The sequence below is a fragment of the Salvelinus namaycush genome, chromosome 1 (genome assembly GCF_016432855.1).
Source record: "Salvelinus namaycush isolate Seneca chromosome 1, SaNama_1.0, whole genome shotgun sequence".
Lineage (NCBI taxonomy): Eukaryota > Metazoa > Chordata > Actinopteri > Salmoniformes > Salmonidae > Salvelinus > Salvelinus namaycush.
This window is the reverse complement of record NC_052307.1, coordinates 45,567,822-45,581,854: the sequence shown is the minus strand read 5'-3', so window position 1 is coordinate 45,581,854 and position 14,033 is coordinate 45,567,822. Positions and strand designations below refer to the sequence as shown.

Sequence of the window (14,033 nt, the reverse complement as noted above, 5' to 3'; positions counted from 1 at the left end):
ATCCCTCAGGAGACCATCTGCCACCTCATCAGGAGCATGCCCAGGCGTTGTAGGGAGGTCATACAGGCACGTGGAGGCCACACACACTACTGAGCCTCATTTTGACTTGTTTTAAGGACATTACATCAAAGTTGGATCAGCCTGTAGTGTGGTTTTCCACTTTAATTTTGAGTGTGACTCCAAATCCAGACCTCCATGGGTTGATAAATTTGATTTCCATTGATCATTTTTGTGTGATATTGTAGTCAGCACATTCAACTATGTAAAGAAAAAAGTATTTAATAAGAATGTTTCATTCATTCAGATCTAGGATGTGTTATTTTAGTGTTCCCTTTATTTTTTTGAGCAGTGCATTTCTCAACTTTCCTTATATTAAGCACATTGCTTATCTTTACAACAGGAGTATTGCCTACCTGGCCGGCATGAAAATGAACAATGGGAAAAGTGTCCTCCATTCGCTAATTAAGTGCATAGATGACATGGATTTTTTCCTGTTGCCCCCGTTTCCAGACAGGTGCATGATAATAGTCCATTCTAAATCAAAACAAATGTCATACATATATTACTTAATACATGTAAAGACAAGATTAAATCAAGAATAGTCTGATGGCGGAAAATATTAGCCTATCACTTGTGAATGATACCCAGCGTAAGGCAAGAAACAACTTTTCCCCCCTACTTTTTCTAATCATAGTCGCACACCTCATGTAGCCTAGCCCATAGGCCTATGTTTTGATAAGGTTTGTGTCACAACTAAAAAGTGTCCAAATAACTTCATAAAATTAAGCACATTCATCCGCTTTACAAGAGTTGTTGTAGAGCCTAACTGGCATACATAAGCAGCACGTCAATTTCAATTTTGGGGAAGATCATTTTCACCATAAAAATGAACCTTTATAATAGAAGCATTTACATGCATAATCACATTTGCGGTCACTTTTGATAATGGTGTTTTCCCACTAATGGAACATTCGCGCATATAGTCTACTGCCGTGTGTGCATTGCTGCGCTTATGTGAAGAAATAACCTAATAGTTTATCACATTTTAAGCTAAACTTTCTGATTTGTTGTGTCAGCCTCATTGGGTCATTTTTTAAATGATTGTATTAATTTGAGATCCATCGCATCCCACAACTGTCCCATAAAAATTCAGATTATTTCATGCACAGAATTGGTAAACTTTTATACTATGGGGGATAGTAGATTGATATAGGCTAGTGCTTTTGATGTTCGTTAGGCCTACACATCTTGTTGGCTGACGAAAAGTAAATGTGGACAGTTCTTCCAATATCTTCAATATACACCACGGATAAAGACGCACGCAGTTGTGACCCCGAAGTGTCTGTCTTCACTTGTAGCCTGTGAGAAAGAGCCGATCACGTGATGGAGAGCCATGTGAGTGAGAGGTGCTTCAGGGGCATGCAGCACTCAGGGAGAAGGGAACAACGGCCACAAAAGGCATGGATTTTTTTTTATTCGAGGCATTGTCAAAATTGTGAATGAGAGACTGATGAAGTGTGTACGGCCTGCGCAAAAAATAACTTTTTCAAATCATCATTAGGATCGCATCATGAAGCCTTACAATGTATTAATAATCAAAAAAGTGTAACCCAATGTCTGTAGAACAACTAAAGTTAAATGAATAAGCATATTGGAGTATATATTTATTTGTTAACCGCTCAACACAGAACAGCCGCATGTGCGTACTCCCTCAAATCGTTTGAAGAAAATATCCTTTCTATTTCATTCAACTTTGTTCAATTGTATTCTTCATACTATAAAATAATGCCACGGAATTCAAACCAAATCTTGTCTGCTAAATTAACTAGTGGAGCCCACAGCCATATAGCATAGCCAGATCAGGACTTAACATAAGGACAAGGATTAATTGAGAAGGTGTAGGCTGTATTACATAGATTTATTAGACTTTTTAAAATGTAGATGTTCCAAAGGTCTGCATCAGTGGCTTATGGGCTATGTGTAGAAGCTAGGAGATGCTAATTGTGTTTATGTTAATTAAATGGTAAATTACCGTGAGACTGACAGTTATTTGCTTGACAATTACCGGCTCACTAAATTTCGTGACCGCCACAGCCCTATTTGTAGCCCAAACGGTTCAGACGCTAAAGACAGAAGTTGGCACATCAGTGTTCAGACGCTAAAGATGTTTTGGTGAGAAGACTTTCAGGATGTCTCATTGTCTGACAAAAACCGCTGTAGCTCGGCCACCTTCCATCACAGATGCGGAAGGCCGACATAGGCGGATGCAATATATTGAGACGCAGCCCATGCAAGAAAACAGATATATCTAGCTTAAACTGACGTATTTTGACAGGGATTTTTAAAATTATGTTACTTAGATTGACGCACGGGTGTGTCAATAGACACAACCTTGTCATTAATTATGTTGTTGTTCCTAATTAAAGCATTTGTATCCTTATCTTTAAAAATGATAAACTGAATGAAACGTCCCTTTTTCAGGATGCTGTCTTTCAAAGATAATTCATAAAAATCCTAATAACCTCACAGATCTTTATTGTAAAGGATTTAAACACTCCTTCCCATGCTTGTTCGACGAACCATAAACATTTAATGAACATGCACCTGTAGAACAGTCGTTAAGACACTGACAGGTTACAGACGGTACGCAATTAAGGTCACAGTTATGAAAACTTAGGACAATAAAGAGGCCTTTCTACTGACTCTGAAAAACACAAAAAGAAAGATGCCCAGGGTCCCTGCTCATCTGCGTGAACGTGCCTTAGGCATGCCGCAAGGAGGCATGAGGACTGCAGATGTGGCAAGGGTAATAAATTGCAATGTCCGTACTGTGAGACGCCTAAGACAGCGCTACAGGGAGACAGGACAGACAGCTGATCGTCCTCGCAGTGGGAGACCAAAGGGTAACACCTGCACAGGATCAGTACATCGGAACGTCACACCTGCGGGACAGGTACAGGCTGGCAACAACTGCCAGAGTTACACCAGGAACGCACAATCCCTCCATCAGTGCTCACACTGTCATTGCAGGCAATCTCAACGCTGTGCATTACAGGGAAGACATCCTCCTCCCCCATGTGGTACCCTTCCTGCAGGCTCATCCTGACAGGACCCTCCAGCATGACAATGCCACCAACCATACTGCTCGTTCTGTGTGTGATTTCCTTCAAGACGGGAATGTTAGTGTTCTGCCATGGCCAGCAAAGAGCCCGGATCTCAATCCCATTGAGCACGTCTGGGACCGGTTGGATTGGAGGGTGAGGGCAAGGGCCATTCCCCTCAGAAATGTCCGGGAACTTGCAGGTGCCTTGGTGGAAGAGTGGAGTGACATCTCACAACAAGAACTGGTAAATCTGGTGCAGTCCATGAGGAGGAGATGCACTACAGTACTTCATGCAGCTGGTGGCCACACCAGATACTGACTGTTACTTTTGATTTTGATCCCCCCCTTTGTTCAGGGACACATTATTCAATTTCTGTTAGTCACATGTCTGTGGAACTTGTTCAGTTTATGTCTCAGTTCTTGAATCTTATGTTCATACAAATATTTACACGTTAAGTTTTCTGAAAATAAACGCAGTTGACAGTGAGAGGACGTTTCTTTTTTTGCTGTTTAACTGGTTTGGCGAGTGTTCCGTTTTGTGAGAGGTGTGAGATGTTTACCAGGTTTATTTTCTATTAAATAGTATGCTTTACTGGAGTTTAACCTGTAATTGTTGGCTCTCTTCAAAAGTAAAATATATTATTGCTGCTTAAGTTCAGGAATTGTATTTTCATCTTTACCTTGTAAATATTTCTTAAGGGTTCTTTCTAAAATATATATATATATATTTTGACTTCTCTGTCTACATTTGCAACGGTAAAGATTTACTTTAAATCATTTACGTATTTCATAAATTTCAGGGTCTTGAAAATGTGCACTGTTCATTCTCCATATTCTGTCACTAACTGTCCTTTGTAGTTGGGAAAAGTAATATCCAGGTGTCCTGTAAATGATTTGTATGTAGATATGACATTTTTCAGCCTCTTTGGAGGCTCCTTAAATGTGCCTTTTTAATTGCTATGTCTGTCTAACTTGTCAAATGTGTGATTTAAGTCACCTGCTAAAAAAATAGTTCCTGTCTGGATTTGAGCTAATATAGCTTGAATTACACTACGTTCAAAAGTTTGGGGTCACTTAGAAATGTCCTTGTTTTTGAAAGAAACGCAATTTTGTTGTGCTTTTCTTTCAAAAACAAGGAAATGTCTTAGTGACCCCAAACTTTTCATCGGTAGTGTATATCTAAAGAAAACAGATTTACCCCTAGGAGGATATGCAATGAAATAATGTGTATTTCACCCCACGTAAGGTACATTGCAAGATTAAAAAGCAACCTTCTTGGTTTGGGGGCTGGGATATAAGAGAAGAAAATGTGTATTATTTATCAGGATGCCTACAACTCCTCTTTAAATGATTTTTTTATGCAACTCTTGCAGGAAAACCACATCTGCTGACAATTCCATGTAATAATAAAAAGAGAGTCATAGTATGAATACATAATTATTATATACAGTCGGCCAAAAGTTGAGAATGACACAAATATACATTTTCACAAAGTCTGCTGCCTCAGTTTGTATGATGGCAATTTGCATATACTCCAGAATGTTATGAAGAGTTATCAGATGAATTGCAAAGTTCCTCTTTGCCATGCAAATTAACTTAATCCCCAAAAAACCTTTCCACTGCATTTCAGCCCTGCCACAAAAGAACCAGCTGACATCATGTCAGTGATTCTGTCGTTAAAACAGGTGTGAGTGTTGACGAGGACAAGGCTGGAGATCACTCTGTCATGCTGATTAAGTTTGAATAACAGACTGGAAGCTTCAAAAGGAGGGTGGTGCTTGGAATCATTGTTCTTCCTCTGTCAATCATGGTTACCTGCAAGGAAACGCCGTCATCATTGCTTTGCACAAAAAGGGCTTCACAGGCAAGGATATTGCTGCCAGTAAGATTGCACCTAAATCAACCATTTATCGGATCATCAAGAACTTCAAGGAGAGCGGTTCAATTGTTGTGAAGAAGGCTTCAGGGCGCTCAAGAAAGTCCAGCAAGCGCCAAGACCGTCTCCTAAAGTTGATTCAGCTGCGGGATCGGGGCATCACCAGTACAGAGCTTGCTCAGAAATGGCAGCAGGCAGGTGTGAGTGCATCTGCACGCACAGTGAGGCGAAGACTTTTGGAGGATGGCCTGGTGTCAAGAAGGACAGCAAAGAAGCCACTTCTCTCCAGGAAAAACATCAGGGACAGACTGATATTCTGCAAAAGGTACAGGGATTGGACTGCCGAGGACTGGGGTAAAGTCATTTTCTCTGATGAATCCCCTTTCCGATTGTTTGGGGCATCCGGAAAAAAGCTTGTCCGGAGAAGACAAGGTGACCATCAGTCCTGTGTCATGCCAACAGTAAAGCATCCTGAGACCATTCATGTGTGGGGTTGCTTCTCAGCCAAGGGAGTGGGCTCACTCACAATTTTGCCTAAGAACACAGCCATGAATAAAGAATGGTACCAACACATCCTCCGAGAGCAACTTCTCCCAACCATCCAGGAACAGTTTGGTGATGAACAATGCCTTTTCCAGCATGATGGAGCACCTTGCCATAAGGCAAAAGTGATAACTAAGTGACTCGGTGAACAAAACATCAATATTTTGGGTCCTGATGAAGACAGCTTGGCTGTCGAAACGTTGGTAATTAAAATTTTGCATCTGAGCTCCTAGAGTGTGCGGCTCTCCTTTATTTTCAGGAAACTCCCCAGACCTTAATTGCATTGAGAACTTGTGGTCAATCCTCAAGAGGCGGGTGGACAAACAAAAACCCACAATTTCTGACAAACTCCAAGCATTGATTATGCAAGAATGGGCTGCCATCAGTTAGGAATTAGCCCAGAAGTTAATTGACAGCATGCCAGGGCGGATTGCAGAGGTCTTGAAAAATAAAAATTGACTCTTTGCATCAACTTCATGTAATTGTCAATAAAAGCCTTTGACACTTATGAAATGCTTGTAATTATACTTCAGTATTCCATAGTAACACCTGACAAAAATATCTAAAGACAATGAAGCAGCAAACGTTGTGGAAATTAATATTGGGTCATTCTCAAAACTTTTGGCCACGACTGTACATTACGCACATTATATAACGTGTGACCATGTAGAAAGAACAAACATTTAACAGAGAACATACAAAACATATAAAGTAAAGTACTTCTTTGTACTTTGAGGCACTGTGCCTTTTTAGGGCTTTTAAACTCCAACTCCTCTCCTAACAAATTAAAAATATAGAGGCTGGTGGGGCTCTAGGAGAGAGTGGGTCCACAAAGAGACCCGAAGGCATCACACCTAAATCAGAGAAGTGTCTGATTTAGCCACACCATCCCAATCCCATCTCCACTCTCACCAATAACAACCATTGAATATTAGCTATAAATGGCAAACAAGGAATAATAATGACTAGACAGCCTCTCCTAATCTACCCAGAACGCTTATTAATTTTATTGCCTCTCCAACCTAATGTGTGTTTGTGTGGATGTGTATGTATATCTGTTAGGTTGGATAAAAAGCAGAATACATATTTCAACCCTGTATGGACTAATAAAGGCTGTATCACAACCGGCCGTGAATGAGAGTCCCATAGGGCGGCGCACAATTGGCCCAGCGTCGTCCGGGTTCGGCCGGTGTAGGCCGTCATTGTAAATAAGAATTTGTTCTTAATTAACTGACTTACCTAGTTAAAAAAAGGTTACATTTAAAAAATGTATTTAACATAAAGTCTTATCTTATAGCTGTTCATGGATGTGCGTGGGTGTGATTGTGTATATGAACAGGAGTATGAGGGAAGAGTAAGGGATAGTGAATATGAATCTGTCTAGGGGGGTGGGAGAGAATGGGTGTGTGGATGCATAGGCTATATGTTGTGTATATGAACAGGAGTATGAGGGAAGAGTAAGGGATAGTGAATATGAATATGTCTAGGGGGGTGGGAGAGAATGGGTGTGTGGAATGAGAATGGATGAGTAAGTCGATGGATGGATGGGTAAGTGTGTCTGAGAGGAAGGGAGAACTTTAACCCCTGACCCCACACCATAACAGAGATGCCAGAACCCTCATTTACTCAAGTGATTCCTTTATTTTGGTAATTACTTGATGTTCAAATCACAAATGAGTTTTACAGGTGGATACAGTTGAGAAAAGACTGCAGAGACTAGAAAAATAACATTTCCAAATGAAAATGTGTGTGAATGCTTGTCTTGAAGTATTTATGGTTGCGAAATAAGTTGTAGTGGGGTTAAAAAAAGCTTTGAAGGCCTAGTACCAGTAGTGACTGCAGTTATAATGGTAGTAATAAGGCCAGTTGTAGATCATACTGGATTAGTATAGTAGGCTAGAGGGAGTACTATAGCCCAAGAGAACTGATTACATTTTTTTTTCTCTTAGAAGGCATACCTGCAGTTGCTTGATGGTGTCCCCTCCCCTCCCGATGACTAGGCCCACTTTGCTGGCTGGGATGAGCATCTCGTGGACTGAGCTGTTGTCCTCAGCCTCGCTGTGGAACCCAGAGCTGTTTCGACAGCGGTCCACTATCTGCCCAAGCATTCTTTTGGCCTGCCTGGTGGAGAGCAAACAGTTGCATATCAATGATGTATAGATGTGATGTATTATAGTCAATAACAATTACATACTGTACTATGATTGCCTACAGTGTCAACATTTTATGATTGGTCCACAATGTGGTTTTTAAAACTGTATTATGTATTGTCAATTACTGTAATATTTTGGAGTAACAGTTAAATAAATGTGTATCAACAGAGTTGCAGTTAATACAGTGTGTGAGCATCTATAGAAACCATCAATAAGGGGACATATTGTTCTTTTCAAAATGACAAAGGATTGTTGACGATACTGCTACTGAGTTTATAGAATTTCTGTCACGTTCAACGTCTCAATATAAAAACTCACTCAATGCTCTCTGGGGTTCCATTGAGGGAGCAGGCTCTGTCCATCATACCGCCACTCTCTACAATGAGAAAGAACCGCTGGCATACAGTTAAAGGAGTCAAGTTTTTGACATAGAACCCTTTCGGTACAGAACATAAACGGTCATGATAATGCATTTTGCATCATCACCTCATTGCTGACAGCCTTGAATAGCATGTGTCCTACTGTATGTTGCTGAGATATAAAATTAAAAGCAATCTGATATTGGTTATTATCTAACATAAGGACAGGAAGTGTTGGGAAGTGTGTGTAGTCACAGACATTAAGGGACATACTGTACGATGGGGCCAACAAATATCGCAGCTCTGCTTCTAGCTCCTACGCAACTTTGCAGTATTTTGTTTTTTGGTGTGTTAATTCTTACATTAGTAGCCCAGAATGTTTTTGTGTTATTACATACAGCCGGAAATAACTTTAGGATATCAGAGCGGCGGTAACTAACCAGCATTGCGACCAGGAATACACCTTTGGCGAATTGGATTCTTTGTTCTTACCGCTCAGGGCAATTGAACTTACCCCAGAGGCTGCTCCAAGATGCCGCCGGCGGAGAAGAGGTATTCTAGTCCGACTCAGGTGTGCACACCATCCACCGCTTCCGAGTATATTACTAGCTAATGTTCAGTCTATGGACAATAAAGTAGATGAGCTCAGGGTGAGGATCTCCTTCCAGAGAGACATCAGGGACTGTAACATACACTGTATCACAGAATCATGGCTCTCTCCCGATATACTGTCTCCATCCATAAAGCCAGCTGGGTTCTCAGTACATCCCGCAGACAAGAATAAAGAACTCTCCTGGAAGAAGAAAGGCGGTAGTGTATGTTTCATGATAACACACAGAAACTCAAGTCCTTTTGTTCACCCAACCTAGAATACCTCACAATCAAATGCCGACGAATGACCTCCCAAGAAAATGATCTTCGGTTATAGTCAAAGCCGTGTATATTCCGCATCAAGCCGATACCACGGTGGCCCTCAAGGAGCTACACTGGACTGTGTGCAAACTGTAAACCACATATCTACACAAACCAGATTTGAGGAAAACACTACCGAAGTACTATCAACACATTGACTGTGGTTCTCGTGCTGCTAAAACGCTCTATCACTGCTACTCCCCCTTCCGGGTTGCCTACAAGGCCTCCCTTCGGCAAATCAGATCACAACCCTATTTTGCTCCTCCCTTCCTATAAGCAGAAACTCAAACAGGATGTACCTGTGCTAAGGTCTATTCAACGCTGGTCTGACCAATCAGAATCCATGCTTCAAGATTGTTTTGATCACATGGACTGGGATATGTTCAGGGTAGCCTCAGAATAACATTGGCGTATACACAGACACGGTGACTGTCAGGAAGAGTATAGGCAATGTTGTTCCCACTGTGACTATTAAAACCTACCCAAACCAGAAACCGTGGATAGATGGCAGCATTCGCGCTAAACTGAAAGCGCAAACCACCTCATTTAACCATGGAAAGGTGACTGGGAATACGGTTGAATACCAACAGTGTAATTATTCCCTCTGTAAGGCAATCACACAGGCAAAACGTCAGTAAAGAGACAAAGTGGAGTCGCAATTCAATGGCTCAGACAAGGAGATGTATGTGGCAAGGTCTACAGACAATAACAGATTACAAAGGGAAAACCATCCATGTCACGGACACCGACGTCTTGCTCCCGGACAAGCTAAACACCTTTTTCGCCCACTCTGAGGATAACACAGTGCCACCGACCCGCTACCAAGGACTGTGGGCTCTCGTTCTCCGTGCCCAACGTGAGTAAGACATTTAAGCATGTTTACAGACATATTCAATCTCTCCCTATCCCAGTCTGCTGTCCCCAATTGCTTCAAGATGTCCACCATTGTTCCTGTCCCTGAAAAAGCAAAGGTAAATTAACTCAATTGCTTTGAGAGGCTAGTTAAGGATCATATCACCTCTTCCTTACCTGACACCCTAGACCCACTTCAATTTGCAATTGCAATCGCACTGCCCTATCCCATCTGGACAAGAGGAATACCTATGTAGGAATGCTGTTCATTGACTATAGCTCAGCCTTCAACACCATAGTACTCTCAGAGCTCATCATTAAGCTTGGAGCCCTGGGACTGAACCCCGCCCTGTGCAACTGGGTCCTGGACATCCTGATTGGACGCCCCCAGGTGGTGAAGGTAGAAAACAACACTGCCACTTCGCTAACCTCAGTTTACAGGGAGGAAGTGAAGGCCCTGGCGGAGTGGTGCCAGGAAATTAACCTCTCCCTCAACGTCAACAAAACGAAGAAGCTGATCGTGGACTTCAGGAAACAGCAGAGGGAGCACGCCCCTATCCACATCGATGGGACCGCAGTGGAGAAGGTGAAAAGCTTCAGCTCCTCGGCGTACACGTCACTGACTATCTGAAATGGTCCGACTAAACAGACAGTGTGGTTTAGAAGGTGCAACTGCACTTCTTCAAAGTACAGAGAGATCCTTGATGAAAACCTGCTCCAGAGTGCTCAGGACCTCAGACTGGTATCAAGGTTCACCTTCCAACAGGACAAAGACCCGAATCACACAGCCAAGACAACGCAGGAGTGGCTTCAGGACAAGTCTCTGAATGTCCTTGAGTGGCACAGCCAGAGCCCGGACTTGAACCTGATCTAACATCTCTGGAGAGACCTGAAAATAGCTGTGCAGCAACGCTCCCCATCCAACCTGAGATAGCCTGAGAGGATCTGCAGAGAAGAATGGGAGAAACTCCCCAAATACAGGTGCCAAGCTTTTAGTGTCATACGCAAGAAGACTCGAGGCTGTAATCGCTGCCAAAGGTGCTTCAACAAAGTAAAGGGTCAGAATAAGTAAAGGGTCAGAATACTTAAATGTCATATTTCCGTAAAAAAAGATATATCTAAATTAGCAAACATTTCTAAAAAACTATTTTTGCTTTGTCATTATGGTGTATTGTGTGAAGAGAAAAGAAAATGTGGAAAAAGTCAAAGAGTTTGAATAGTTTCCGAAGGCACTGTACTAGTGATGCACCGATATTACATTTTTGGCCAATAACCGATATTTAAAATTTTAGCTGCCTTTTAAGCATGCCAGTACAGTTAAATAGTTAACACACACACAAACACACGGACGCAGCGGTCTAACGCACTGCATCTCAGTGCAAGAGGCGTCACTACAGTCCCCGGTTCGAATCCAGGCTGTATCACATCCAACCATGATTGGGAGTCCCATTGTGCGGCGCACAATTGGCCCAGCGTCGTCCGGCCGTCATTGTAAATAAGAATTTGTTCTTAACTGACTTACCTAGTTAAATAAAGGTTACACACACACACACACACACCAAAACATTATTTGTTGGCATGTACTTATGTCCCCATTACCAGTAAAACATAATCAAAACCTATTTCTGTTACTTACTTGCTCTGCTGTTTCGTTGTTCATTTGTTCAGTCGTTTCATTCTCAACCAGGATTCCTATGGAACGCCGTTTGGGTCTTTGCGTGTCAAAAAATATACTATTTAACACTATTTGACACGTCAAATAACACAATTTGACATGTCAAATAAGTTTGTTGATCAATCAGGACTTGAATATGACTGAACGTCACAACTTTTTACGTAGTTATTACACATTGATTACACTATCACTCGTATTCCATATGTCACAACGATTCATCGATACGTATGCTATGATGCTGGTAAAGTTCTCGCGCACCTACAGTGCTGATCATAAAAAAAACCTAGCTAGCCCATTGATGCAAACAATGTAGTTCTTCCCCAAAAACATAGCAACACGACATAATTTGTTTCAGTAGCTATAGCTAGCTAGCTAACTATATTGCTAGGTGTCATCTAAATTAAGCCTAATTTATAAGACAGTTCTTATTTGATTAATGGTGGTCGAACCATCTATGTGAAGCTAGCCACAATAAGGATTAGTCACAATAGCGGACTTTGCGGTTAGCCTTCAAAATAAAAGTATGGCATAATGCTACTATTTGTAATAATTTGCATCACTGTCAATTACATACTTTTATTCTGAAGGCAAACTGCAAATTCCACTATTGTGCTTTAACAGTGTTACTGTATATTTTTTGACACGCAAAGACCCAAACGGCGTTCCATAGTATCTATGTCGTGACGCTATTACTGTGTAACTCCGGTAGGGCAACATCAGAAAAATAGCCCACTTGGTAGTGTGTACCGGTGTTCGACCAGTCAGCAAAAGCCAACATCACCCATGACAGAGAACGGTTGATTGTCAAGGGCAATGAATTCCATTATCTTGGCTTTAATGGATTTCGCCTTTGAGTTGTCTCACTGAAATGTTCTTACTCTTTCAAATGACTGCTCGACTTGTTGACTGCTTGATCCACACAGCAGACATTGTGGGCTAGGTTAACAATGCTTTGTTGCACGTGAAGCCCAACATTTTACGTGGCGTCATTATGTCCTGTACCTACGTTATATAGGTATGCATGGTAGCTTTGACATCGGTTTTTAACATTGCCGTTAAACTAAACATCGGGCCAACACCGATGTTGGCATTTTTAGCTAACATCGGCCGATTCCGATATGTTCACCAATATATCGTGCATCCCTACACTGTACTTAGACACGGAATCACTGGCCACTTTAATAATGTTGGCATACTGCTTTACTCATTTCATATGTATATACTGTATTCTATTCGACTGTATTTTAGTCAATGCCACTCCGACATTGCTCGTCCTAATACTTTTATATTTCTTAATTCCATTATTTTACTTTAGATTTGTGTGTATTGTTGTGAATTGTTAGATACTACTGCACTGTTGGAGCTAGGAACACAAGCATTAACATCTGCTACATATGTGTATGTGACCAATAAAATTTGATTTGTATATTTAGAACTGCTTACCAGAGGCAATTTGAATCTTGCACCCGGACTCCAGCTGGATTCTCGTAATTTGTTCACCTCCTCTGCCTATGACTAAAATAAGAGGGAGAAGGAGGGGAGAAAAAAAGTGGGATGGGAGTGGAGAAAATAGTTCAGGTAATGTGTCAGTTTGACAAAATAAATACATCCTTCAACATAACTCAAAATCAAGCATCCAAGGACGAAAACATCCCAAACCACATAACGTACCTCCCCATAACATGTACTTACTGAATCCAACCATTCTATCAGGCACTTTAAAGTCTTCTGTCAAAACAGCCCTAAATTACAAGAGGGTGGGGTGAAAAGAGACAAGATATATACTGAGCGTACAAAACATTAAGAACACATGCTCTTTCCATGACAGACTGACCAGGTGAAAGCTATGATCCCTTATTGATGTCACTTGTTAAAACCACTTCAAATCAGTGTAGATGAAGGGTAGGAGACAGGTTAAATTAAGATTTTTAAGCCTTGAGATAATTGAGACATGGATTGTGAATGTCTTCCATTTAGAGGGTGAACTCAATATTATTAAGCTGTTCTTAATGTTTTGTACACATAAAAAAAAAGACCATTTAATATGTTTGTGGACAGTAGCAGTAGACGGATACAGTGTAGAAAGGCCAGCAGATGAGTCAATAAATGATTATGTTGCGCACCTACACTACAGGGCTACACTACAGGGCTATGGCTAACACTTATCTGCTGTTCCATCACTGTGATAGAACATATGAACTACAGATAATGTAAACGCTTGAGTAAATGAGGGATGCCAAGTATATTTTAGAAAGCAGGTGCTTCTACAGAGGTGAGGTTCCTGAGTGAATTAAACAATTAACATCCCATAAGATGCTATGCTCCCATAAGCTGACAATGCCCCCATCCACAGGGCACGAATGGAGCATGAATGGTCACTGAATGGTTTGATGAGCATGAAAACGATATAAGCCATGGCCATCTCTGTCACCAGATCTCAACCCAATTGACCACTTATGGGAGATTCTGTAGCGGCGCCTGGGACAGATCATGGAATTTATTGGTGTTGGTTCTTGGTGTCGCATCCCTCCAATAGATTTCCAGACACCTGTAGAATTTA

The 14,033-nt window shown here is 41.4% G+C and overlaps 1 protein-coding gene across 6 annotated transcripts in view; it reads right to left on the bottom strand.

Annotated features, from left to right (window-relative positions):
* LOC120044705 (far upstream element-binding protein 3-like) overlaps nt 1-14,033 on the bottom strand; it is a 79,117-nt gene that overhangs the window by 43,513 nt on the left and 21,571 nt on the right. For 4 of the 6 annotated variants that reach the window (XM_038989392.1, XM_038989399.1, XM_038989386.1 and 1 more), the window contains exons 4-7: nt 13,166-13,215; nt 12,917-12,988; nt 7,994-8,051; nt 7,481-7,643 (exon numbers count right to left, since the gene is read on the bottom strand). In XM_038989392.1, the coding sequence (XP_038845320.1) occupies nt 7,481-7,643; nt 7,994-8,051; nt 12,917-12,988; nt 13,166-13,215 (343 nt within the window). The remainder of the gene's footprint in view (nt 1-7,480; nt 7,644-7,993; nt 8,052-12,916; nt 12,989-13,165; nt 13,216-14,033) is intronic. The other 2 variants (XM_038989413.1, XM_038989406.1) reach the window with 1 other exon arrangement.